General features: G+C 41.1%; 1 protein-coding gene across 4 annotated transcripts in view; it reads left to right on the top strand.

Annotated features, from left to right (window-relative positions):
• sbno2b (strawberry notch homolog 2b) overlaps positions 1–24,265 on the top strand; it is a 49,585-nt gene that overhangs the window by 1,191 nt on the left and 24,129 nt on the right. For 2 of the 4 annotated variants that reach the window (XM_077583083.1, XM_077583082.1), the window contains exons 2-4: positions 10,061–10,285; positions 10,367–10,455; positions 13,463–13,592. In XM_077583083.1, coding sequence (XP_077439209.1) covers positions 10,178–10,285; positions 10,367–10,455; positions 13,463–13,592 — 327 coding nt within the window. In that variant the 5' untranslated portion in view covers positions 10,061–10,177. Of the gene's footprint in view, positions 1–10,060; positions 10,286–10,366; positions 10,456–13,462; positions 13,593–18,787; positions 19,174–24,265 lie in introns of those variants that run through there. The other 2 variants (XM_077583085.1, XM_077583084.1) reach the window with 2 other exon arrangements.

Genomic DNA, 24,265 nt, shown 5'->3' with positions numbered 1-24,265 from the left:
TGCTGGCGTGTATGTCGTTGCATTGCAACCCATCAAATAGAAATACAAATTAAATGACTACTTTCCAAGTAGCTATTTCATGTTTTTGAGTGAGTGATAAACTGATTTCTCAGATGTTAAGATCACTGTTTCCTCGATTGATGAGCTACCCAGCGTAAAGCCCTTTTCACACTGCACTCGCTCAGTGTGAAATAGTCGCGCAACGATGACGCCGACACCCCGGTTGCCAGCGTGGCTATATTTAGAAGTGCTGAGTGACGCAGCAGCCTACCAGGAAGTAAAAATTGAGATTTTGCTGGTTGTTAGACCACACCTCGACAAGATGTAGCTTTCATTGTTGCAAAAGAAAAGTCCGGAATGCTCATTTTAAGATGGATGAGGAGGAGAGAGCATCATAACACCAAAAGCTCTCCTCTACTTATTTTTTTCCAATCAAGTCAAGATTCATGTAAGCCTTGGCAGAGGTTACCGGGAGTCGTTGTCGTTTATCCCTGTCCCTTGCCTGTGTGCATTATATTGAGAAGGTTAGCCAATACTTTCAGTGTTTTTGTTGAGTGCTGTTAACCCTGATGACTTGGTCAATGGCCTTTGTGTCACTTGCTGTCACACCCCCTTTGTAACCACATCTGTCTTTTTGTCTTGCTGGCCAAAACCACATTTCACCAATTATTCCATGTATTTTTTTATTTTGATTTTTTTTACCTGTCCACTGCTGCACTGACTCGGAGTCTATTAACGAAATGACATATTCATGTAGTTTAAAATATGTAAGCTGCATGTTTGCAAAGTGTTTCTCTTTATACCTTTTTGTCCCTCAGTCGGATGATGAAAAATGATGCCTTGGCAGATGGAAATGATCTGCAGTTTTTAACAGGAGCTCTTGAGGGGCCTCCTCATAGATCTGTTGATATTGCAAAATAACAAATTTCCCGTCGGGAATATTGGAAAGAGAAATACTACATTCCAGGGTCAAACTGTCAACGTCACAGAACCTTTATAGCTGCACTATAACATTATTAACGATCATACAAATGTCAAAAAAACAAACAAAACAGTTAGGAATTAGAATAGTGGGAACAAGTTGTAACAGTTACCAAGCCACTAAACTTTCATCTTGGCCGAATTTTTTTAAATTGGAGTATTGTTAAGCCCCACTCTTAACTGTTCTGTTAATTGTCTTGAAGAAATTCATCTTTAGGCCGTTATGTTATTTTACACCTTCTATCTCACTGATCTCGTTCTAACTACAGTAGTAATGAAATGAATATGTTTGTAATGCATTTTCACGATCAAAGTTAAGCCATCTTGCCCCACTGCAGTGTCATGCATGAGATCCACCTGTGACTCCTTCCTTCACAGCTGACCTGTTTTCTGAGTTTGGTCATGTGACATATGCAAGATGAGCCATAATGATTGGCTGTTACCTGAGCCCTGAGCAACAGTGATGTCACTTTCGGTTGACAGCAAGTGGAAAAATGGCCGCCCTCCTGAGATGGTTAAAAACGTGTTGATTTTGCTGCTTAATTCATATTCCACAAACATAATATTAATAAGAATGCTGTGTTTAGACCAGTGCATATAACATTATTGTAAAGAAAATTTTGGGTTGACGTCCTTTTAATCAACGCCGACTCCAATGAAGTCTTTCAATCACTAGCCGCTAATGTTAGCATTCTTCAGCCTGTGCATCTTCTTAATGCTTCTTGGTCTTGTTATTTTTTGAATAGGTGTTTCCAAAAATCCAAATAACATTTTGGTTCGGTTGCTCAAATTTTTGCATCTTTGGTAATTATAATCTTCAAATTATATATCAATTTGCAGAGATAATCCACAGGAAACGTATCTGTTTGTTTTGGACCTAACTTTTTCCCAAAACGATCCCTAATGGGATGATGTCCAAGAGCAAAGATCCATAGTTCAGTTTTTTTTGTTGCCTTCTGTTATTCAGCCTTCATTCCCCTCCCCACGCCAGCCAATTGTTAGAAGTGATAAATCTCATTGAGGGCCTGTGGGCTGATTAGAGGGAGGGTGAAACAAATGTGGAACGGTATAAAACAGCGGTTGGAAATGCATCCCTGCTTTCCTGGAAACTCACAAGCAAAGAAGGCAGATCATGGATTTTTGAGGGGTTAGAAAAGTGTGAAAGGACCAGTGGTTGTTAGTGGAAAATGAAGCCACAATGTTTTGAGGAAAACAAAGTGTTCTTTATGATAGCATTTTAGAACATCCTGACTGTCTGCTGTGACAGTGGCGTTCACCAAGTATCATCTAGGTTTTCCTGGGAACAAAAAAGTCAAGATCCTTCTGTGAAAAGACTGCAATCAGTCCGCTATGAAAGAAATTCTAGATTAATAGTACATCTACGTTGGTGGATGAGTGAACAGTGTGTTCTTTTTCCTCAATTATCAGCTGCTTGTGGTGTACAGAAGGGGAAGGGAAAGGAGTGGACGGAATTATTTGTAGTTCTCTAAAGAAGTTGAGCTGTAAATAGCAGTGCTGCTTTATGTTCCATATTACAGTACATTGTAGGTCTGAACGATATATATTGTGTGTGTGTGTTTTTAAATCGAAATTGTGATACTAGACAACACGATCACGTGACCATCAAAGCGTAGTTTTTTTGCGATGCTCCTAATTGATCTCTCCCGCCAAGCTCACCAATCAGAAGCAGTTTGCTACTCGTGACAGGTCATACAAACCAATCAGCTTTGAGCTGCTGCTCGTGAACTGGGGGAAATACTTGACAACTAGCACAAGCCGCACCGAGACGCAAGTGACAAGCTATGCTTGCTAGCTGCAGTGGCTAAACATTATTCTTCTGCTGTGCAAATCGTCTCCTCTAAGTAACTAATCCTCGCCTCCTCAACAAAGATAAACTTCTAATAAACATCGCTTAAGTCAGATGAGGAGTAGTAACACTGACAGAGAGAGAGAGAGCATAAGAAGCCAATGCTAATTAATCGCTAAGCTAATATTGTGTGGCCAAACACCAGAAAAAGTGCTTTGGTATACAGTACACTTTTCGCAGCGGAGCAACCAGCTATCACATTAGACTACATTTCCATCCCGTCAGTATTCGGGTTAAGGTCAAAATTCTGGTTTCTGAAAGATTTGGAATAACTCCCGTTAACATGTTATTTAAAATTTGTGAATTAAAATTTATTTTTTTATTCATACAGGTCATTAAATAATTGAGCAATTAATTTGTTGTAAATAATTTAAAGAAAAGTATTTTTAAATAGTTATTAATTGTAATTAAATTAAGTTTACTTAATAAAAATTAATCATAATTTTAAAAGTTGGAATCAAATATTTTGCTATTAAACTATTTATTATACACATTATAATATTTGTTCAAATAACCCGACTGAAGTGGCTGGGGAGAGGTAAGTCTGGGCTTCTCTGCTAAAGCTGCTGCCCCCGCGACCCGACCCCGATAAGCGGAATTGAAGACGGACGGAGACGGACGGAACCCGGCTGATCTGTCCATTTTAAATATTAATTTCATCCCTGAGCACAAAAGTTGGCCTACTCTTGCTTTAAATGCTCTCACGAGTTTTGTTTATGGCATATGTGATAGTTGTTGCTCTTGACGTTTGAGTCACATGTTTACCAGAACATTAATGGTTGAATTCCACACTGTTCCACTTTTGGGCTGTTGGACTGCATCTTGGAGATGAGATGCCTTCATGCTTACAATGAAGTACATTTTTGCCATCTTCCTTCATTTTTCTACCCTGGGTAAATGTGAATTTCCCAGCAATAAGTACTAATTCAAATTGAAAATGTTTATTTTTGTTATTATAGTGTGCAGCGGGCAAGACGCTAATGTCAATCAAAATTGAGTATTATTTGGAAAGGCAGATTTTTTTTAACAGCTCTCAGATTGGGGCCTATTAGAATGTGCATATGCACCTACCCGAGTGTACATCTGTGCATTTTCGGGAATGATGAGAGTTTAGCATGCCTAAGGAGCACAGACAGACATTTGTCAAGACCACTTATGATGATGTCTTAGCCTGGAGAAATTTGACCCCACCCCCCAACTCCTGCTGTGTGTTATTCCCACGGCACAAAACAGAATAATGAGATCATTCTTGAATTATTAGTCCTGTCTGTGTTTGGACTGCATTAAATTTAGATGACAGGATGCACTTCGACACAAATTGACATCTTGTGTTGATGCGTGTTTATTTTCGTTAATAAATGAATGAAGCAAGAAGACAACCTAAGAAGTTGCATGACATGGCCGCCATCCAGTCATCAGATCTCAACATGATTCTGAATGTGAATTCCTGTCACCATTTTGGAACACTGCATTTCTGTTATAATCTATTGGTCATTTAAAATCATTTAAACCATTAGACCCTTTTGAATGGTGGTCAGGTTTGTATTTAAGTGTGTATATAAATTTTTATTCCCCCCCCCATAATTTTTAAGATCAATGTTAATGTTCAAATCGTGCCTAATGTAACAGTGGCTGATTATATGACATATAAATTTTATTAATAAAATCAATGTGAGTCGTTTTTGAATGCTACTGTATTTTTTTGAGGTGGTTCTAGGTTTGTAAATAGTTTGAGAACCACTGACATAGACATACGCATTCCATAGCAGGGGTTCAGCTCTCTTGCTATGCAAGTAGTGGTGAAAAGGAGGCCCTGGAAAAAAACAAACAGCTGAGAGGCGTGACTAGAGGGTGTGGGGAGCCGCGCAGCTTTCAATCAGCGGCAAACCCTGTTAAGGTGTCAGTGTCACACGGGATGAGAGGCAACAACCAGCACGGCACGCCTGGATCAACAAAAGGGAACGGACGTGATAAAAATAGGCTAGTAATAGCTCCGCCGGCTCCATAGAGATGAATGGCAGAGTGTGGGGATTGTGGGGTGGTAGCGGGGAGAGACGTGAAATGAGAATGGAAGTGTCTGATGAGACATGCATCTTGAGTGGTCCTATAATGTCAGAATATTTCCAGTGACAATTTGTGATCACACTATCATTTATATTCAAACCGAGTCATGAATAGTCTGATGGTAATGGAAGGGTGCTGCTGCGTTGATAATTATAATATTGAAAGTGTTGCAGGGCAAGCGAAATTTCCATAATATGCTCTATGTAGTCATGTTAGTATGTCTCTACTAGTGAATGAATGAACGCTGACTCTAGTTTCTTTCACTCAAGTGGGAAAATGTAGGCCAGACAGTCTCTGCATACCTGTAATTGTGCTCACTTAGGACCCACGTTAACACCCGGCATGCCTACATTTTAACACTGTTTGCATTACACCACACAAAGATAACTGGCGTCATGCATGTGCATTTTCACAGCGCACTCATTGGAACCTCCGAGGTTGGACACAATCCAGTCCGGGGCCTCCGATTTCCAATAATGAAATAAGACATAATCTGTGGCTTGTTAAGCCTTCTATTAACTTTACAGCCAATGTATTAAGTAAGTTTTAAAGTATTAAATGCATGAGTGTGATTTCTGTTTGTGCCTCTGACTCCTAAGCAACCTGATAAAACACAGTGAGGCTGGCCTGTGTTTACCTTCTGGGCGGAACAAAAACGGGGCAAAGTGGCTGCTAATTGGACGTCTCTCCCTTTTGATCCAGAGGCTTTCATCTATATGTTGTGGACCGGTAGTAGTAGAAGTAAAAAAAAAACACGCCATTGATTGATCTACTGCGAACAGTTATTTGCTTATCTCACCTTCTGTGTGTCTATTGACCCGACGCTCCACGGCCATCTTGGTTCACCTGCCCCGCAGTTTTATTTACCACAAGAGGTGAATTAAGAGCCCTCTTAAGGGACTGAATCACTGCAGTTAGCTCACTCTTCCCCCGTGTGTTTGCGGGCACCGTGGTATTCATCACCCTGGCAGAAGAGCCACTTGGTGTAATTGACGACAATCTAATCGGCATAAGTTATAGCAGCTCAAGAGATGGCCGTGCTTAATTATTCATTGCACACTGTTTGATATGCTCATCTGTGGCCAATCACTACGAAACCCCGAACAGATGAGTTTTTGATCGTACCTGCTCTCCGGGCCGATGGCAGTTTTGCTTAATGGCACGTGCGTGTTTGCTGCGAGGCAAATAGATGCCTTTTGTGCCAATGAATAATGTAGACTGTTTTTGCACGACGGAGCCCAGTGTTTTCCTGGGAAGTAACTCGTTCCTTTTATGAATATTTCATCACATGAGCTAATGAATCCGGCGGGTGCAGGGTAGGCCCATCATAACCAGCTAACAGCCCTCTTGCTGCCGCGTAGGAAGACGGCCGGGGCTCTGAGAAATTCTAACCTGATTACCGCCGATGTTGACGGACACGCAGTTTGCTGATGAATGGCCGTTGTGTTTAGCGGTTTTTGTCAGTGAAGAAAGATGCAGGAAAGTGATGGAAGCCAACAGAGCCTTGGAGGAAGTACAGTGCTCTGTTCAAGGGTGACGCGGCTCAGTGATAGAGTGGTCGTCTCGCAACCCAGAGATTGTAGGTTCGATCGTATGCCATTATGACCATGTTGAAGTATCCTTGAGCAAGATACTGAACCCCCGGTTGCTCCTGATGCTGTGTCATCAGTAGGGGAACGAGTAGTCGAATGTAAAGCGCTTTGAGGGTGGAAAAGTGCTATATACCAATGAAATACCAAGTACCATTAAGATGGTGCTCCATTCTTACGGCAGCAATGTTACCCAGATTTGTACGTAAGTCGGGACACGCTGTACTGAAATCCAAAGCAATAGTGAAGTCATAATTACCAGAGGTAATTTACAAAATTGTCCGTCATATTTTCAGTCCGGACCAAACTGAAATCGTCAGTCCGTCATTTTATTTTAACCACACTTCCGTCATTACTTCGTCCCCAATTATTGATTGTGATTTGTGACAATTACTTGGAGGTTCCATGCTTGTCTTTTTTAGACATTGTGAATCTTTTTGGGCAAGACAAGCCTGCACTTTTATTTTTACCCCTGCGAAAGGGGGTCATCTTGTCATCAGTGCTTTCTCTGTCTCTCCAGATTACACAACAACCAGAGGGTCAATTTTCATGTAACTCAACTGAGTGTGTGTGAAGTAAGGACCGGGGGGGGAAGCGATGACATTTGGGAAATCATTTGCGGCTTTGAACATTGAAGAATTCTGGTTCTTAAATTCTCAGGAAATGACATGGCCCTACAGGGATAATTTTGTGTGGCTTTAATGTTAGCTGTGTTATCAGTTAATGGGCAGTAATGACAGACTGATTAATCACACACACACACACACACACACACACACACACACACACACACACACACACACACAGGTTCCTCGTGAGTGCTAAGCGTGATTTAGCAGCTTAAGGAAGTCACACTTCCTTGGATGATCTCCATGTGCCCTGGCAGCCATTGATGCTCACCCGGACCACCAGCGCACAACCACATGCTCACCAAGCGCACGCTGGATGCTATGAAGCCGACGGCATGCGTCTTGTGTGTTTTGAAGTGGCATAAGTGACGCAGAAACCAAAAGCTGTGATTCATCTCAGTGATGTGTACGCTTTGTATTACAGTGTAGATTTTATTTTTTTTTTTACAGGTAGTGTTATTAGCCTCATCTCCGCAAACGCAGCTTTAGATTCAGGCCACCCAGAGAGAGAGAGAGAGAGAGAGAGAGAGAGAGAGCTAGGGGGACTCTGGAGGGATTATACAGAACTGTGGTAATAAACAGATCGAAAAGATAACATGCGTAGCTGTTTTTTGTGTGGTTCCGTTTAAAACAACCACGCAGGTTCTAAAATGAATGTACTTGCTAGTTTTTTTGGTGAATGAGCTCTTTGTTTCCTCTGTGCCTCTGTGGCCTTGTTTTAGTTATTAATGTTTCATTTTCTGTTGGTCTATCCGCCCTAGCTCCAGCGCCCATCCTCCTACTGATAACACTCCTCACCACCTCCCACTTCCGATGTGTCCGTATGTGTGTGTGTGTGTGTGTGTGTGTGTGTGTGTGTGTGTGTGTGTGTGCAGAGGTTAGGAGCTGTTGGAGGTTTATGGGACGAGAGTATCTGGGATCAGTCTTAAAATGATCAGTATTAATTATCCGTGGCTGGACTGGGGTTGAGAAAGCCACGGCATGGATTTTACTACCACATCGCTAGCTTGGTTTACACTAAGGTCCAAGCAACTCAAGCTGAAACAGAAGACCCAGCATTTAAATGCCTTGTACACACTCCCTAGAGAAATCGGGATCTTGCATCCTAAATTGACCTTGTTTCCACATTTTTCCACCTATTAAGGTAGAAAAAGGAAAGCCTTTACTGGCTATGGCAGTGCTGTTTGCACCAAGGATGAATGAATGAGGCGGTGTAATTACCACCATTAATTTTGCAAAGGAGGTGAGCAAGCTCACGGTAGGTCTAATTAGGGCTGCAAAATATATTGCAAAAATATCATCATCACGATAATGGCTTATATGTGTACCCAAAGACGTGCAATAATTTAATATTTTCATACAGTCCGGTAGTACATTCATATTTGGACTGACACAATTTTCAGTATTCCAGCTCTGTACAATACTGCAATGGATTTTATATTGGGATGATGCCACTTTATAGTGATACTTGCAACAGCAAGCATATTAGTATCGGCTGCACTCTTGTGGCCGTTGTACGATCAGGAACAAGAAATTATAAGAGAAGATTGCCATTCATTTCATGCAGTTGTAAGAAAAAAATCTATTTGGGATATATGTAGGTCTTTCTTTAAAATGATCTGTCATTATTTTAATTTAATTTTATTTATTTTTGGGGGGGAGATTTATCTATCTTAAGTGCTAGTGGTATTGGTATTTTTGACTACCGTTGAGTAGAGTACTCGTACTGGTATCGGTGTGAAGAAAGGTGGTATTGAATATCCCTAGTGCATATGACAACTGGATGCAATTCACTTATAAAACTTTGTTTGCCATGCATGCAGTTTAGTTTCTGTTAGTAAAACGGCCACAAGAGGGTGCCTTGGTATCGTGAGCGGTATCGGCCGCTGTCAAGAGTACCAAATACAATGAAATTAGGCTGGTATCGGCCCACTATCGATACCTGCTATACATACTCGCCCATCCCTACTTTTGAGTGATTGAAGGGTGAGGTTTGATGTCATTTGACAGCTTTTCCCACTGGAATTTAAGCAACAGTTTATTTATATGCTATGCTTGCATCTACATTATTGTATAAGGAGCGCATGAGGATATCCAAAACAAAACAAAAAGCCCAGTGAGATACATACCATTAATTCCTATACTAAATGTAAGACGTGAAAAAAAGTGAATCTTGCTCAAGTTATGTTACCTTGTTTCCATATTTGGCCTATGTAAAGCCTGAAAGCAAAATGGCCTCCCTGTGTGCACGGTGAACATTTTGGGTCTCTCTCACACACACACACACACACACACACACACACACACCAAGACAAACAAAGGCCCTCTTATTTCGACCCTCGTGAACTCTATTAGGGTTTATTACCCAAGCTTTGTCCCCAGTGAACACCCTGGCGTATGTCCGGGCAGAGCGGGGCACACTGTTGCAAGAGTGAACTAAGGTAGCAAGATGGGGGAAGGGGTTGAGGTTACACACTTGATTAGGGTGGCGACTCTGGCAAGGGAGGGTCACAAAAACGATATGCGGAGTACGGCAAGATTGGATTGATTCAACTGTCAAACAGGGTGAGATTTGTGGGATGTTTTTGCTGAGGAGCATCAAAAGGAGTCCACTGTGCCTCAGGCTGTTTTAAGAGGCGGCTCTTAACATCCTCCAGAAGTCTGCTCTGACTTGAAACACAAATTATTTGAAGTAAATTTTTAGTTGTTAAATGCCAATGACGTTCACCACAGTCATGCGTAGCGGACAGCGCATTTCTTAGTTATATTTCTAAAAAGACTATTTTCATATCAAAAAAACATTTTCTCAGTCTTGTTGATTTATAGTTTGAGGTGTGACAATTGAGAGGAAAAAGAATGTCAGTCACTATCACTGCATTTTGCTCTAAACCGGGTGAAAATATGAAGAACTCCATTTTGTCTTTTTACAGGTCATGGAGGGCATTTTTCCGTGCTAGAGGTACAATCTGGGACGCAGCCAGCCGCAGGGTTGCCAGTTTGGCCCATAGCAGAAGTCATCTCGTGATCATGTGTGCAACTCCAGTCTGATGCCCACCCTGCCCTCAGCGCTGGCCATGGACGGGGAGAACTACCTGCATCCAGAAGGCCCTCAGCTGGACACCAGCTTGTTCTCTGTAGCCTCCTCAAACATGGAGGTACACCAAAGCACCTTATATGCACCTCTTCATCTGCTGTTGTTTCTGCACATAAACCTGTTTGTTTTTTGTTTTTTTAAGAGTTCCCTCTTTGCCTCCTCTGGCTCCTGGAGGTCCTTCTCTCAGCAGGGTGGATACAGTGTGCACTGCCCTATGCAATCTGGAAACCAGTAAGTTTTTTGTTACAACCAACAATGGCAGACTGTTTTGATGGTTTTAGGCCATTTTGTCACGCTGCGATTTTACTGAACGTTTTTTAAATGATCGCCTTGCTCGTGAATGTGTCGTGGCAAGTGAATGTTACATGTACTTCCTGATACAGATGGACCCCTGCTATTGGTGGAGAATACGGCTGGCCTGCTAATAGCAAAAATTCACGCATGTGTAATTAATTAACGCCCTTTTAAATAAAGAAAGAAAATAAAGAGGTTTTGTTTGTTTTTTTACAGCCCCACAATTCTTCAAAAACTGCCGAAAAACCTTCAATATGTGTTTTACATAAAAAATGGGGGAAAATGGGACTACATTCCCCTCCTAAAAAAAAAATTGCCAGGCTGCTAATTGGGGTTGCTTGCACTTAATGACAAATTGCCTTTCTTTGAATGCTAATCTTGTTTGTGTTAATTTGAAACTGACAACTAAAACGATAACACCAAAATATAAGTATTTATTTATTTGCCTGCTGTAATTGCCTAAAACAAATATGCACCTTACAACTGTGCGGTAATGTGCAGAAGGCCAGATGAGGCGTCTAGTTTTTGCTTGAGAGTCTTTAATCCGACAATGCCTTTCGACTTTATGACCTCATGACTGAATTAGAGGTGACTGATAAAGGGTGTATGTGCATGCACAAGCGAGCCTGTGTACGTTGCGCCCTCTCCATGCACATCACAACTCTGCTGCTCATGTGGATGTGTCTTGTCAATACAGGTGACTTGAAATGAAAGCATATACTGTAAGGCAAGGCAGCATTATTTGTATAATGCATTTCATAGACAAGGTAACTCTGTGTGCTTTATGTGATTAAAAGTACATTTAAGTCAGTTTAAGACCAATTGCAGAAATAAAAGATAGCTTACTAAAAGAATAGATAGATAGATTAATCTTTTTTGAAAGTTTTTTTATTCCTCGTTGATTCCAAACACTAACGTTTTGTGCTCCATTTTTTAAGAAGTTTGTTAACAAAACACGGTTTTGTAACAGCCTCTGATGGAAGTGAATCAAGGTATGCCGGATGGATAATTGCAACCTGTTGATAGCATGCGGGTTTCACATTTCATAATTGTGCTGGCTGGAAGGAAGAGACTCCTCACTTGTTACATAATATCAGGCGACAATGTTACTGTGGACATCCAGTAAAGTAAAGCCGTTTCATGCCAGGTACGTTGTCTTATCGTGAGAAATAATATTCAGCCAGCTTTGGCCTTTGGGCAGGATTTTTATTTATTTTTTGGGAGGAGCTGGGGGATACTGAAGTTTTAGTGTGTTCTTTGTACAATAGTACCTCCAAGGTCTACATTGAATAATGTAATAATTTTCAAACTCGTCGTCTCCTCCTCCTCAATAAGTAAAGCCAGGACGTTTTGTTTTCTAGGTGGTAAATCCATATTACCGAGTTGCAGCTTCCAAACAAGGGGTAAAAGGCACCGGGTCGTGGTGCTGTCTGAAAGCCCCGTAAGGGAAATACTATCAAAATTGACAGAACTCTGAGCATGCATTTATTTTCCTTCTGTCTAGACATGGTGAGAAGCTACAGCAGACCAGTCACTGAATGAACTCGCTTAAAAGCAACCAAACCGGTTAAACATGTCTGACCATTTTGTGTGTGTGGTTGGTGAAGTTTGTGAGGATGAAGTGAAATGTTTGAAGTCCTTTTCCCACTGCACTGGTAAAAAGCAATAAGTTACCTCTTGTTTGGAAGATGAGCAACCGGTGCTAAATGCCATCATCCCTGCAGCCTATCTCGCAGTGCGCGCCACGAAAAACCCAGTGGAGATTGTAAGCCACACGGAAATCATGAATGTCCTTCAAAGTCATTTGGGCGCAAGTCTCTATTTGACTGTGCAAATTGGTGAAAAGATGTGTTGTATGCCACTTGTGTCACAAGTCAATCAGCTGCTTTAGCCTTATGTTATGCTAACTTGCCATTCACTTGGCCAACATGACTTGTCATATCATATGTCATGTAATGGCTTCAAGGGACTGGAAGGGGATTTCCAATTTGGGAAAATGTTTCCATTTGTTGGATTGTATCAATTGCTTGAAGGTAAAAGCATGTAAGGACATTTGTGGAATGCTTGTTCATCATCAACAAATGTTGCTTTTCAACCCAACATTTTTGGACAGACTTTTTCCACGAGTGCCATGCACAGTATTTGACAATTTATTTTCGTTTATCTTCCACTTTTCCTGTGTGTTAAACCATCCCATGATCTCTGACCTGTGCTTGAGGACACCGGGACAAATCCTGCAAATAGCTTTGGCAGAGCACAGTGCCACTGAGCTCTGAGCACTAGCATGTGATTGGTGGACAAGCAAAGTGGCTGTGCGCTACAAGGGTTCCAGCTGAACAAAGGTTTGGTTTTTGGTAGTTGGGCGTGTGCAGCATTCACCTTTTTCAAAGCACAGAGGCTCGTGACGATATAATGGGCCACACTCACACAGTGAAGTGGAATTACCTTCGGATGGTGGCTGGTTCACTTTAATGGTTATGTAATGAAATGGGAACTATTTGTTCTCTAATTTAAAAAAAAAAAATTGTCATGCTCGTCTAACAATAAGTTAATCCAAAACTCAAATGAGCAAAAGTTTACAGAAAGGGAACAGGAAGTTGTTTGCAGAGAATCTGTATATCCTTCGTTGTTTACATTTTCAAATGAAAATGTTTTAATTCACAAAAAAACAAACAAAATATCTTTATAACGATACTAAAATGCTACCATGGAAGAAAACCTAAAACATCCGTCGGGCATCAGGTTCTGCAATAACAAAACATCCGGAGGATGTTAATGAAAATGAATCTAAAAAAATGACTTTTGTTTTGGAGTGTTCAAGGTTCCTTTCTACATTTTCCCAGGCCTTTACAGTATGATGCAGCCCAGAGATGTAACTTGACAACTCTTTTTTTTTTGTTTTTTTCTTGAAAAATGAAGCATGACCTCTCCCTTTTCTCTCCAGGCAATACCACTTGAACAGCAGCACCGCTACCACCGCCACTACACCGGATGTGCACCTTGACATGTACTCTGCGTTCTCAGATATGGATTTCTCCTGCCTCAACCTCCCCAGAAACGGCGATTTCTCCCAGGTTGGTGAATGGCGAGGAGTTAAAACGTTTCTCCCTCACTTATCAGAGGGGAGGGATCTTGGCCTTTCATCCCTTCTTCCTCCTGTGTCTATGCGTGTGCATTCATTCACCTTGTCTAATGTACCATAGAGCCGACTGATTAAAGCCTGGTGTTGTCTAGACAACCGCAGCGCATGTTCGCACATGTCTACACAGGGACACTGTAATTTGACATTCTTCTACACGTAAACTCCACTAGAATTCAAGCTCAAGAGTTGTGTCTATGAACCGTTTTAGACGTCTTTAAACTGGGACGTCGCAAGTGCTTTGGGAGTGTCCTTACTAACCCGGCATTCTGGCAGCGAATGACACTAATCTATAATTCCGTTGCGTTTTTGTGTCTGTGCCAGTGTTTTGAACAATTAGCACCACACCGGACCAGTTTGTAAGATGAATAAGATTAACAAGTGCTGTTATTACAAGGCAAAATAATAGCATGGTTTGATGATGTACTATTTGGAAGTTACAATCAATTAAAACATGGAAAATATGTGATCAATTTAACTGAAGACATCTGAAAAGCCCCAAAACATACCACTGATGCCGATGATTTATATGAATTTGTCCAATCGCCGCATCATGACCCTCAGAGGAAGGACTTCATAAATAAACAGAATGGGCACATGTGGGAAAAAGATTCACCACCCCCGCTTTAAAAATAATTTGCTGAAAGCGGGGCACTCCATCATGTTTGACGTCTTATTTCACGTCTACTGATAAGCATCAGCCTCTGCCACTGCTTAATATCTCATTTATGGACAGCGGCAGCAGTCAGCGTGACAAGCTATGATCGATACGCAGCCCTTGCTCATGACACGTGACGTGACACACAATTTGCGTTTATGTAATGTAAAAATTAAGAGTGGATTTTGTGAAATAAAGCACATAGAAAAATGCTATACTGTATATACAGAACCTCCATAAACCTCCACAGCTGACATGTATCATTTTTAACATACTTCCTTGGCACCAATTAGCATTTTTCTATCATCTTGTGGGATTGTGGTGGTAAGGCATTACAGGAAGAGATGAAAAATCCTAAACACGGGAGTTTTTTCAGCAAATTGCAACAATAAGTTCCATAGAATTGCAAATAGGTACATTTGTGAGTAATTGCAAACTGCAAACACGCAGAGGTTGACAGAATTGTAAATTGAACTAATTAATTCCATGCCACCATCAGAAAACCTGTGTTGTACAGACAACATTTTAATTAACCTGTTACATTATTAGTAGTAGTAGTAGTAGCTGTTGAAATTATCAAATGTTATTGATCGGTTAAGACGCTTATTTCTGTTAGCATCTGCTTGTTAAAACACTTGACATTAAATTAATTGTTATGCTACCATTTTTGGAGAGCAGCCAGACATTTTTTTACACCCAGTTCTATTTCCTGTTCTGTGGCTATCATTACACTTTCCTTTAGATCAGAGGTGGGCAATCTCGGTCCTCGAGGGCCGGAGTCCTGCAGGTTTTGTAGGTTTCTCACTTCCAACACAAGCTGATTCCAATCAACAGGATCGTTATCAGGCTTATGCAGAGCTTGCTGATGAGCTGATCATATATCAGCTGTGTTGGAGAAGGGCAACACGCAAAACCTGCAGGACTGCGGCCCTCGATGCCCACCTCTGCTTTAGATGCTCACTTAGAAGATTTATTTTAGGGGGAAATTCTGTTTGGAACGCAGAATTCTGCCACATTGGGGCCCTTCTACGATTTTTCCCAGTTCATCAAGTTTACAGCTGTTGATAGACTCACACCCACACAAAACACACCTCCGAGTTTTACTTCCATTTTACGTTTGATGTGTGTCAGGATAGGCGTGATGTTCTGTGGAAGTGATAAGTGTTTTAAAATATGTGCATGTCCTTGTGAACATGTGCTGGATTTCTGTTGTTCCTTTTTTATTTCTTTATTTTCGCACAAAAATGCAAACCCTTTGCAAGCAGAGTGCAGACACAGGAGTCATTCTTCGCTGTGTGTTTTATGTGTACATGTGTAAGAAGACTGTGTGAAGGACAATATTTTTCTCACCTGGACTTCCTGGTTTTAGACTCTCCCTCTCATGGGAGCCACGCCGACACAAAGTACATCACAAGTCCTCCAATTAGTGCTTTGTCACCTGACTGTTCTGGTTTTGGGTACTCCCTGGGCCTCTAATGAGAGGGGTGCAGGCAAAATTGACGTCTCGGAGTTTGGCCAACCAGGAATTTGTTTTCATTTTGTTCCTGGGCTGTATTTTTATACGCACGGATTGTAGTTGTCGTCCTGTTCAGGGTCATGACGATGTTGGCGCAGGGCTGACACACAAATTGGATTTTATTGAGTGTTCGTTTGCATGTACTGTGTTTTCAAGTGGCCCTTATTCAATAATAGTATGTTTGCATTTCTTGAACACCTGAAACAAACCTGATTGACTCTTCTAGACTATGTGGCCAGGGATTGTTGAGCCACAAAAGATTTTCCCTGCCCATGTCTTGATACTTGCCAAGTCGTGAAGAATGAGAGGGTGTGGGTGTCTATTGATCTTTTCCGCTCTCCTCACTGTCCACTGAAGTCTGTTTTTGTTTAGTGGCTTTAAGGAAACAGACTGTAATATGATGAATGAGCAAAGAAGGGATTTGATCACAGCTGTCTAGGAGCATGTTTGTGGAATTTCTTCAGTCTTTTGTTTAGAAGCAATTAAGAGGAATGAAGTTGACTTCTGGGATTTAAATACAGTGGAGGCAAACACAAGTGGGTGAGTTTTCTTGGTAAAAATGTGCCTCAAGTCAAAGACGACTTGATCAATATGTGTGTTTGTGTATTCCTCATTCCACATAATTCTACTTTACTTTTAACCACAAAATTTTCCATTCCTTTCCAATGATACATTCAACAATTTGTTCCCATTCTACATTCAAAATGTTCAACTCATTCAGTTCACTTTGAGAATGATTTTCAACATTCCCATATTTTCGTCTTCATTTTAGCGCCTTTCACACCTTTAAAACTTGTAAAGAGTATAAAGAATATTTGTCTTATTCCTAGTTAGCGAGTTTAATATCATAAACAGACTGCCCTGAACCTGCTGTATTATTATGTTGCATGCTAAAATGCTAGTTGCTCAAGTAAAGTTGCACAAAGTCAATTTAATGCCTTATGGGTTTGGTACAAGATGATTCACTGAGTCGAGCCTCTCCTGGTGCCACTTTGCTTACTACAGGCACGCGTACGCACACACACACACACACACGCACACACACACACACACACACACACACTGCAAAGGATTCCCACTTATACGATGACACCATGGACAGGCGCCACTCTGTCTATGAGAGTCTTTTCTCCATTTCAGTCTCACAAAGATGGACATTACAGTATATTATCCTGACGTGATATGGATTCCTGGAAGCTGGGGGTGCAAATGGACCCCACTTGTCTCAGCAAATGACGTTATTTGTTTGAATATCCTAATGTTTAATGTTCTGGTTTCACGGCGAACCTGAAGAGTTACTGTGGAGTTTGATCTGCTTGTGCAATTATTGTGCCAACAGATGATAGTTTTTTTTTTGTTTTTTTTTCCTTGCTGTGACAGCCTTGAATTCAGGATATGCATATTTACGACATGTTCAACCTGCATGGGGCAAAGTGTCCTTTTTTTTTTGATTTTTCAGTTTGTTTCAAAAACCAGTTGGTATTTTCGCCTCCAGTGCAAAATGAACAAAACAGTTCAACCTGGTGCATCTGCATCCTTGTTGTGTATCTAGTACTCTCGATGTAATAGTTTGCCTTGGTAGCTTAGGACTATTTTATTACTGCATTGAAGCATTCACTTCCGATTAGCTATATATTGCAGGCATTGCTTTGCTTTGGATTTGAGAACAGCACAATTTTTGAGTAGAAGATAAGATTGGTGGTCAATTTTGGCTTGCCACGTTGATTGTGAGGGAGAGAATTGCCAAACATTCAAAATTGGACAACTTGAAGTATGTACAGTAGACGTGTTGTATAAACAGTAGGTGTGGCAGTAGGTATTAAAATTGTGTGTCAATATTGTGAGAAAAGATGTGGTGAATGGCGATCACCATGGAAAAAAAGCCACACTAAGAGATGTGAGATGTCACAAAAGAAATTTTAGCGACAAATTCAATGTTGTGCTTGACATTTATTTCCGCAAAAAGCTTTTTGGGCAAAAACTGGTTTTGTTAAGTGAAACCAACTCCCATTTTACTGTTGGTTACTAAAGAACTGAAAATGAAAGAAAAGAGTCTACTCTTTGTTTTGGTAGGTTTGGGGCTTATATTGTTACAGAAAACAATAATTTGAGGGTCCTGAACGGTCTGTCAAAATGTTCTAAAACAGCAACATTAGAAACTGCTTTGAAAAAGACTAGCAGTCAACAAGTTACATTTTAGACCTGTTTTTCCAGTGAGAACAAATACACAAATGTGAATAACTGCAGGCAAGCATTGTATTGGGGAACATTTTAACACACTCAATTGTCATACAAGATTGAACAGAGGTAAATTGGTAAGTCCTGGAAGCAGGGGGGTGCAATGACAATAAAGATTATTCTTCTTCGGATAAATTACGAAATAAAACTCCTCACTCTTTGTGTTCTGAAGTGTATAATGGATGAATTTATGTTATCATCTCCTTGGTAAAATACATGTTGTATCTAAATAACTGCATTGTTCACATTTTAGTGAGAAGCCAAATACTTTTCTGCCTAAAGGTTCAATTTTAATTCTATGGTTATCACACTTTAGTTTGATAAAAAGTTGTCGGCTTTAGATGTTCCACTGTATCTACTGTTAAAGGTAGCGGTCTCACTAGTGAGCTTTAACGGGAAAAAATGTCAAGCGTATGAATTTAGAGCAGCAACCGGACAGCGCATTAGTTTTCTAAATCTAATAATCGTTTATAAAAAAAAATAAAAAAAAGAAGAAGAAGGGCAATTAAATATAGCAATACACAGCGGCGTGCGAGGAGTGGCCGGGTTCAGAGCGCAATTCTGTTTACACTACAAATGCGGTTGAGTTACACCATGTACAGTAAAATGGGTCTGACTGCCAGTAACTGTAGTCACTTACCAACAAAAGCATCATTTCCTGAAAGCTCCTCCTCCTCTCCTCCCTCCCTCTCCCCTCCCCGCCGCCGCTCACTCACTCTCTCTCAGGCCACCTCTTTGAGGAACTATTAGTGCACAACCACTATGACTTATCACTCAGCGCCAATACCCTAGCGGCCTTGTTTTAGACCTGGGTGGTGCTCATTGACCAGAGCGTCACCTCCAGCGTAGGCAGATGTGTTGTGTTCAGCCAGAGAGGAGCCGTGAAAGGGCTGCGAGGGTCCCACTGGCTGTAAGGTGATTAGAAGCCCATGGATCAGGCAGCTGTACTCAGGGCTCCAAGGTGAAGCAAGAGTGTGTCAGAGTGTTTGAGTGTGTGTGCCTATCCCCCCCCCCCCCTCTCCCCTTCAAGCAGAGTTTGGACCCATGTCGCTCATACAGTTCTGGACTAAATTGTATTCACAGCTGGGACGGCCACTTCCCAAGGTATTTGTACTATTTACTTGTTTTGCCTTGAAATAGTCTTTTGTGGAGTTTACCAAATTGTGGGCCAGGACCCAAAATGGTTTTATCAGTTTGCCTGAGTAAAAACGCTGTAAAATGCTTTATTGGTGAAAATCATTCATGTTGTAGTGGTGTATACGACTGATCTCTATATACGTCGCATTGGTTTATTTCCTACTCAGTCAGCGTGTAAATGGCTGTCTGTCTCACCTTTTGCCCGAAGTCAGTTGCAATAAGTTACAAGCAAGCTGCGACTCTGAACAGGATCAACTAGATATAAAATCGATGAATGGATGTTTTATTGATCATTATCAGGCAGGCAGACCATTCCTTGGTAAAATGTATTTTTTTATTGTCATATTTGTTGTCAATCATTAATGTATGTATATGACTATAAAATGAAAGCATGGGCAGCTCTTCCAAGTCGAGAATCACTTTATACCATATTATGGCTCTTTGTAATGATGAAAATGTTCTCGTCCCAGCTATGATCAGCCTACACGTTTGTGTCTTTAGCTGGACTTGATCGCTTATTAATGGCACATCCATAAGTGGGACTGTGTGTGGTATCTGCTTTTGAACACAAACAAAAAACAAAGAAGAAGGAAAGACAGTGGTGCAATTTTTGAACGGACTCCACGCTTCATTCAGTGCTCCGCTGTCATCCCCAGCCAAATTCTTCTCATGTGTTCAATTCCAGTAAAAAATAACAACCTGATATTATGTCAGTCTAGTCTGTTTTTGCATAGCATTTTAGGGCTGACCATTGACTCAAGACTTGATCCCACACGTAGCCCAGCGCTCTACTCATGACAAATGACTGCCTGTCTCACGCATTCTATTCCAGGAAAAGCGAGAACCCGATATCATGTCATTCTATGTAGCACTCACTTGTGTGTGTTCTGTTCGCGTTTGCACCGTCAGCATCTTTGTCCTCACATCATTAATTATCCGGACTTCGGCCTTGAGTAATTTCTGCAGTATTACGTACTTAATGCGAGTTTGTTAGGAGGGAAAATAGCAGGAAGACCTGAAAGCTGGAGACATAGCAGGACAGTCCATTTCCTTGTTTCCTAGTTAAACGTCAACCATGACCTCCTGAGTGCAGCTTACTGGAAGTGAATAAACAAATAATGAGTTGTGTGGGCAGGGTGTGTAAAAGATGATCATTTGCATACTTTTTTTGTGATCTGATAAATCCATTGCGTGGCCATGGCTTCACAAAGTGTTTCTAATTATTGTTTATCATTTAAAATGATTGATGCGCTTCATTCAATACATTGTAAAAATGTGTGAGGTTATCAAGAATAAAACAGACACTTAATATTGTCTTGTTATTGACTGTTCCGTTGCTAAATGAGGAATTCCAGCTGCCTATCATGTGAACCCAAATAACGCGTTTATACCCATGTGCTTTGTGTTGGCACTGTTCTTTATTTCCCTATGTTTTGCAAGAGCTTATGTCTGGACTCCTGTGATGGCTTTTCCACACATGGTTGAAAGTGAAAACAAACAATGGAGGCATAAGGCGTGATTGCCAGCTAATGGTCATGGCATTCATAGCTTTCCCATAGCCACAACTGAAAGGCACAGATGGCATCCTGTTCATATTGTCATCCTTTTGTCCTTTGCTAAGGAGCCTGTTGACAAAAAAATGAAACTGCACATGCCCCGTCTTCACATACACAACGTGCACATGATGTCAGATCTGCAGACAGTGTGCGGGAAATTGGAACCCGAATCCAGTCTGAATACTATTGGCCAGAGGCTTGCAGGAGTACCCATTGTGGACCTCTAAAAGTTTTAATCTACTAATTAGAAGATGTTTGAGTCATATATGGTGAAATAAAAAAGCTATTGTAAAGATGTCCACATAGCAGCTTTAATTCAGCGATTTTATGAGCAAAAGACTTAATACAACAGACGTTCACAATTTTGCTTCTTGGTTAGACCATAAGCTGATAAAAGACGCCGCCTGTTCAGTTGGTGGCCCCGGACGTACCCCGTGAACTTACACATGGACGCTGTCGGTCAAGTGGTGTTGACTGCTTGGACAAGGTCAACAGCTGAGCACGGAATATGGCTTGTTTCACTCAGCTGAGCGCAAGCGTGATGTCATAACCCTCAGTTTGTCTGCTTCACTCACACACCGTTTAGATATTGACATGCAGGACCACTGCTTACACTGCAAACAACAGCGACATCGTTCTCACTGACAGCTCAAGTATTTACTCCCCTTCCTGCCGAGTGTCTCAGCTGGAAGGAAGCCAAATCTAAGATCAACAATAAGGCACAAATGTGAGGTTTAGGGATGAGAAAATGGGGAAGTCTTTGGAATGGTGACGTCACTTGTTTGACTTCTCTGCTTTGGAAAAGCAACCGAGCGTGCAGCGCGTAGGCGGGGGAAGCCCTGAGCATGGCCCGTCTTGTATGTACTTTGAAATTCACCGCAATGTGGCTAGTGAACGAAATACCAAGAGTTGTTGCCGACTTGCATTTTCATCATAGCAGAAGTATCTTAAATCTTGCTGGCAGGAAAGCAAACCTCATTTACTTGGGATCCCTCAACAAATGGTGCACCTTTTCAATCTCGAAGTACATAACAATCCCGCCCTCTTCCCTCCTTTGACTCCCTGTCTTCCCATCTTCCACTTGTGTCTTCTTGTTCTTGTCTGACTCGATTTTCTTATAATTAGATCGTTACTGTCACTCAAGTCTTGTGGTTATTCTATTGAATGTAGCCCTTTTTTTTCCCAGAGTAATCCTTCAAAATCGCTATAAAGACTGTATTTATCCCCATATGAATGTTTTTGTACAGAACCCAGCTAAGGCGGAATATGTACACAACTGTGTATTTGTCTTCACACAGCGACATCTCACATGCTTGTTGGACAGTGACAAATTGTTTTCAACACAACCGTACCGAAGAAGTGAGCGTCAAGTGTTAAATTTCACACTTGGCATTCCCTTACACACAGGCGTCATCCCTGCACTTTTCCGACTCTGATACTACCTCCAAATGCAGACCGTTGCTGAATTGACCGTTGGATGTCTATGTATAGCCACAAGCGGAAAAATAATTTTACAAACAATTTTAAAGGGGCTTAATGGTAGTTTGAGTATGATTTTATCGTCTTTTTTTATCGTAGGTAGCTGTTCTCTATACAGTGGATATAAAAGAAAAGTCTACATACACTTTTTCAAATGTCAAGTCTTTACAACGAGAGAGGAGGTTGAAATAAACGACTGAAATAATGTGGCTGTAAAAGTGTGGACACTTATAATTGACGTGGCTGTGTTCAGGAACAACCAACCACATTTTTACAGTACAGGCGCACAGTAGGAGATCACAGTAATGCATAGAAAAAGCTCAGACGACCGGTTGTGACGCATTTTTCCCTTAAAAATAAGTGGCATGTGAATTATTTTGTTCACAGTTTGTAGTATTGATTACGCATTCGACTAATCGGGAGCGGAATGAAGAAGAGCAGAGACATTCACGCACACACAAGCAACGTTACATTGAGTCATTGGAGTGCCACTGTATTGCCAATATTTAAAAACGGATGACATCAAATGCAGTCGAATACAGTACTTCAAGAATATGGCGTGCAATGTGAAAGCACATACAGTATAAACATAAATATATACAGTGTGTACATAAATTAACATGTATACATCCCAATATTTACAATTAATAATAAATGAAAATATTTTGAAGTTCTTTTGTCAGTTTTCATTTTGCTGCTTTTACTGATGTTTCAGAGTTTGGTCGAGGTAATGTTTTAGTACCGATATTGAGGTAATTTATGCAGGTATATATATCGAAGTCAAAATGTTGGTATCGTGACAACACTAGTATACAAGCTACAGAGCTGGTCAGCACCTGTGTAAATATAAATTGCGGGACAGCAGTGGGAAGTTTAACACCTGACTCTCATGTCTTTCGCACTGTTGTGTAGACTTGTAACGTATATACTGATCATTGTGTGAGATATTCCACCTTTGCTGGGATCTGTGTGAAAGGCAAAAATATGGAAAAAGTTCCGCTTATATGTTTATATGCAGACTTCCTTATACGGCCGTGCTGCAACTTATCATAAGGCTCATGTGATAAGCAGTGACTTTGCTGTTTTTATATGGAGAACAGCTTCAAAGCTTCATGACAGTCACACATTATTGCATTTTCATGTCGCATTAGCCAAGTATGTTACGTTTGCCTTATTTATTTTTTCCATGAACTAATTCCGCTGGTATCCACTCTGTGGGACAGATTAGTTGCTAATGATATGCGCCGCCTATCATTCATCCCACGGCACACAAGTGCTGTAATTTACAGCCTCAGCGTGCGATACAGCAACTTGCTTGTCACATTACGTTCTTTTGATCAAAAGATTGCCCAAGCGCTGAAGGGGAAAAGACGGCGTGTGACTGCGTTGGGAAACCAGGGCAAAAGTGGAACATGTGAAAGGCTACTTTTGTTGAGCAGCACATGGGTGGAGAAATGACACGAAAAGCATGAGCCTTCACATGCCCTTCTGGAAGCCATTTTGGAAAGACACACTTGCAGAAACATTAAAAAAAATAATAATAATAACAAAATTTGGATTTTAAAGTGAGAGTGAGGCAGGATTAGCGGTTGCATGGATGCGTTGGCTGTGTGCTGCAGATTAGCATCAGAGCGGTTGGAATTCAAGCCTTATCTCTGTGCAGCAGGGCCCAGTCTTACGAATAGTAGATGAACCAGCTCCGGGTACACGTCTGCCGCTGGACAAGTAACACTGCAGCCTCTGTTCCGCTCTGCTTGACAACTCGATTAGCATGGTGCTGAGCTCGGAGGTGTCCCGCTTAGCACGAGCCCAGCACACTTTTCTCACATTCTGCTGGGACAGTATGCTTGCTCAAACCCACATTTGACCTTTTTAGTTTTAATTAAGGATGAAAAATGTATTTTAAAATCCCATAGGACAATGTAAAGTGAACTGTGAAAGTGTTGCCCACATAAAATATTAACTATTACTGGTGATGCTTTTAATTGTATTTCTTAATATTTGAAATTAGGGACGCACGATAA

This window comes from Vanacampus margaritifer, chromosome 13 (genome assembly GCF_051991255.1).
Source record: "Vanacampus margaritifer isolate UIUO_Vmar chromosome 13, RoL_Vmar_1.0, whole genome shotgun sequence".
NCBI lineage: Eukaryota > Metazoa > Chordata > Actinopteri > Syngnathiformes > Syngnathidae > Vanacampus > Vanacampus margaritifer.
The sequence above is the reverse complement of the archived record's forward strand: the minus strand, read 5'-3'. Positions and strand labels throughout refer to the sequence as shown.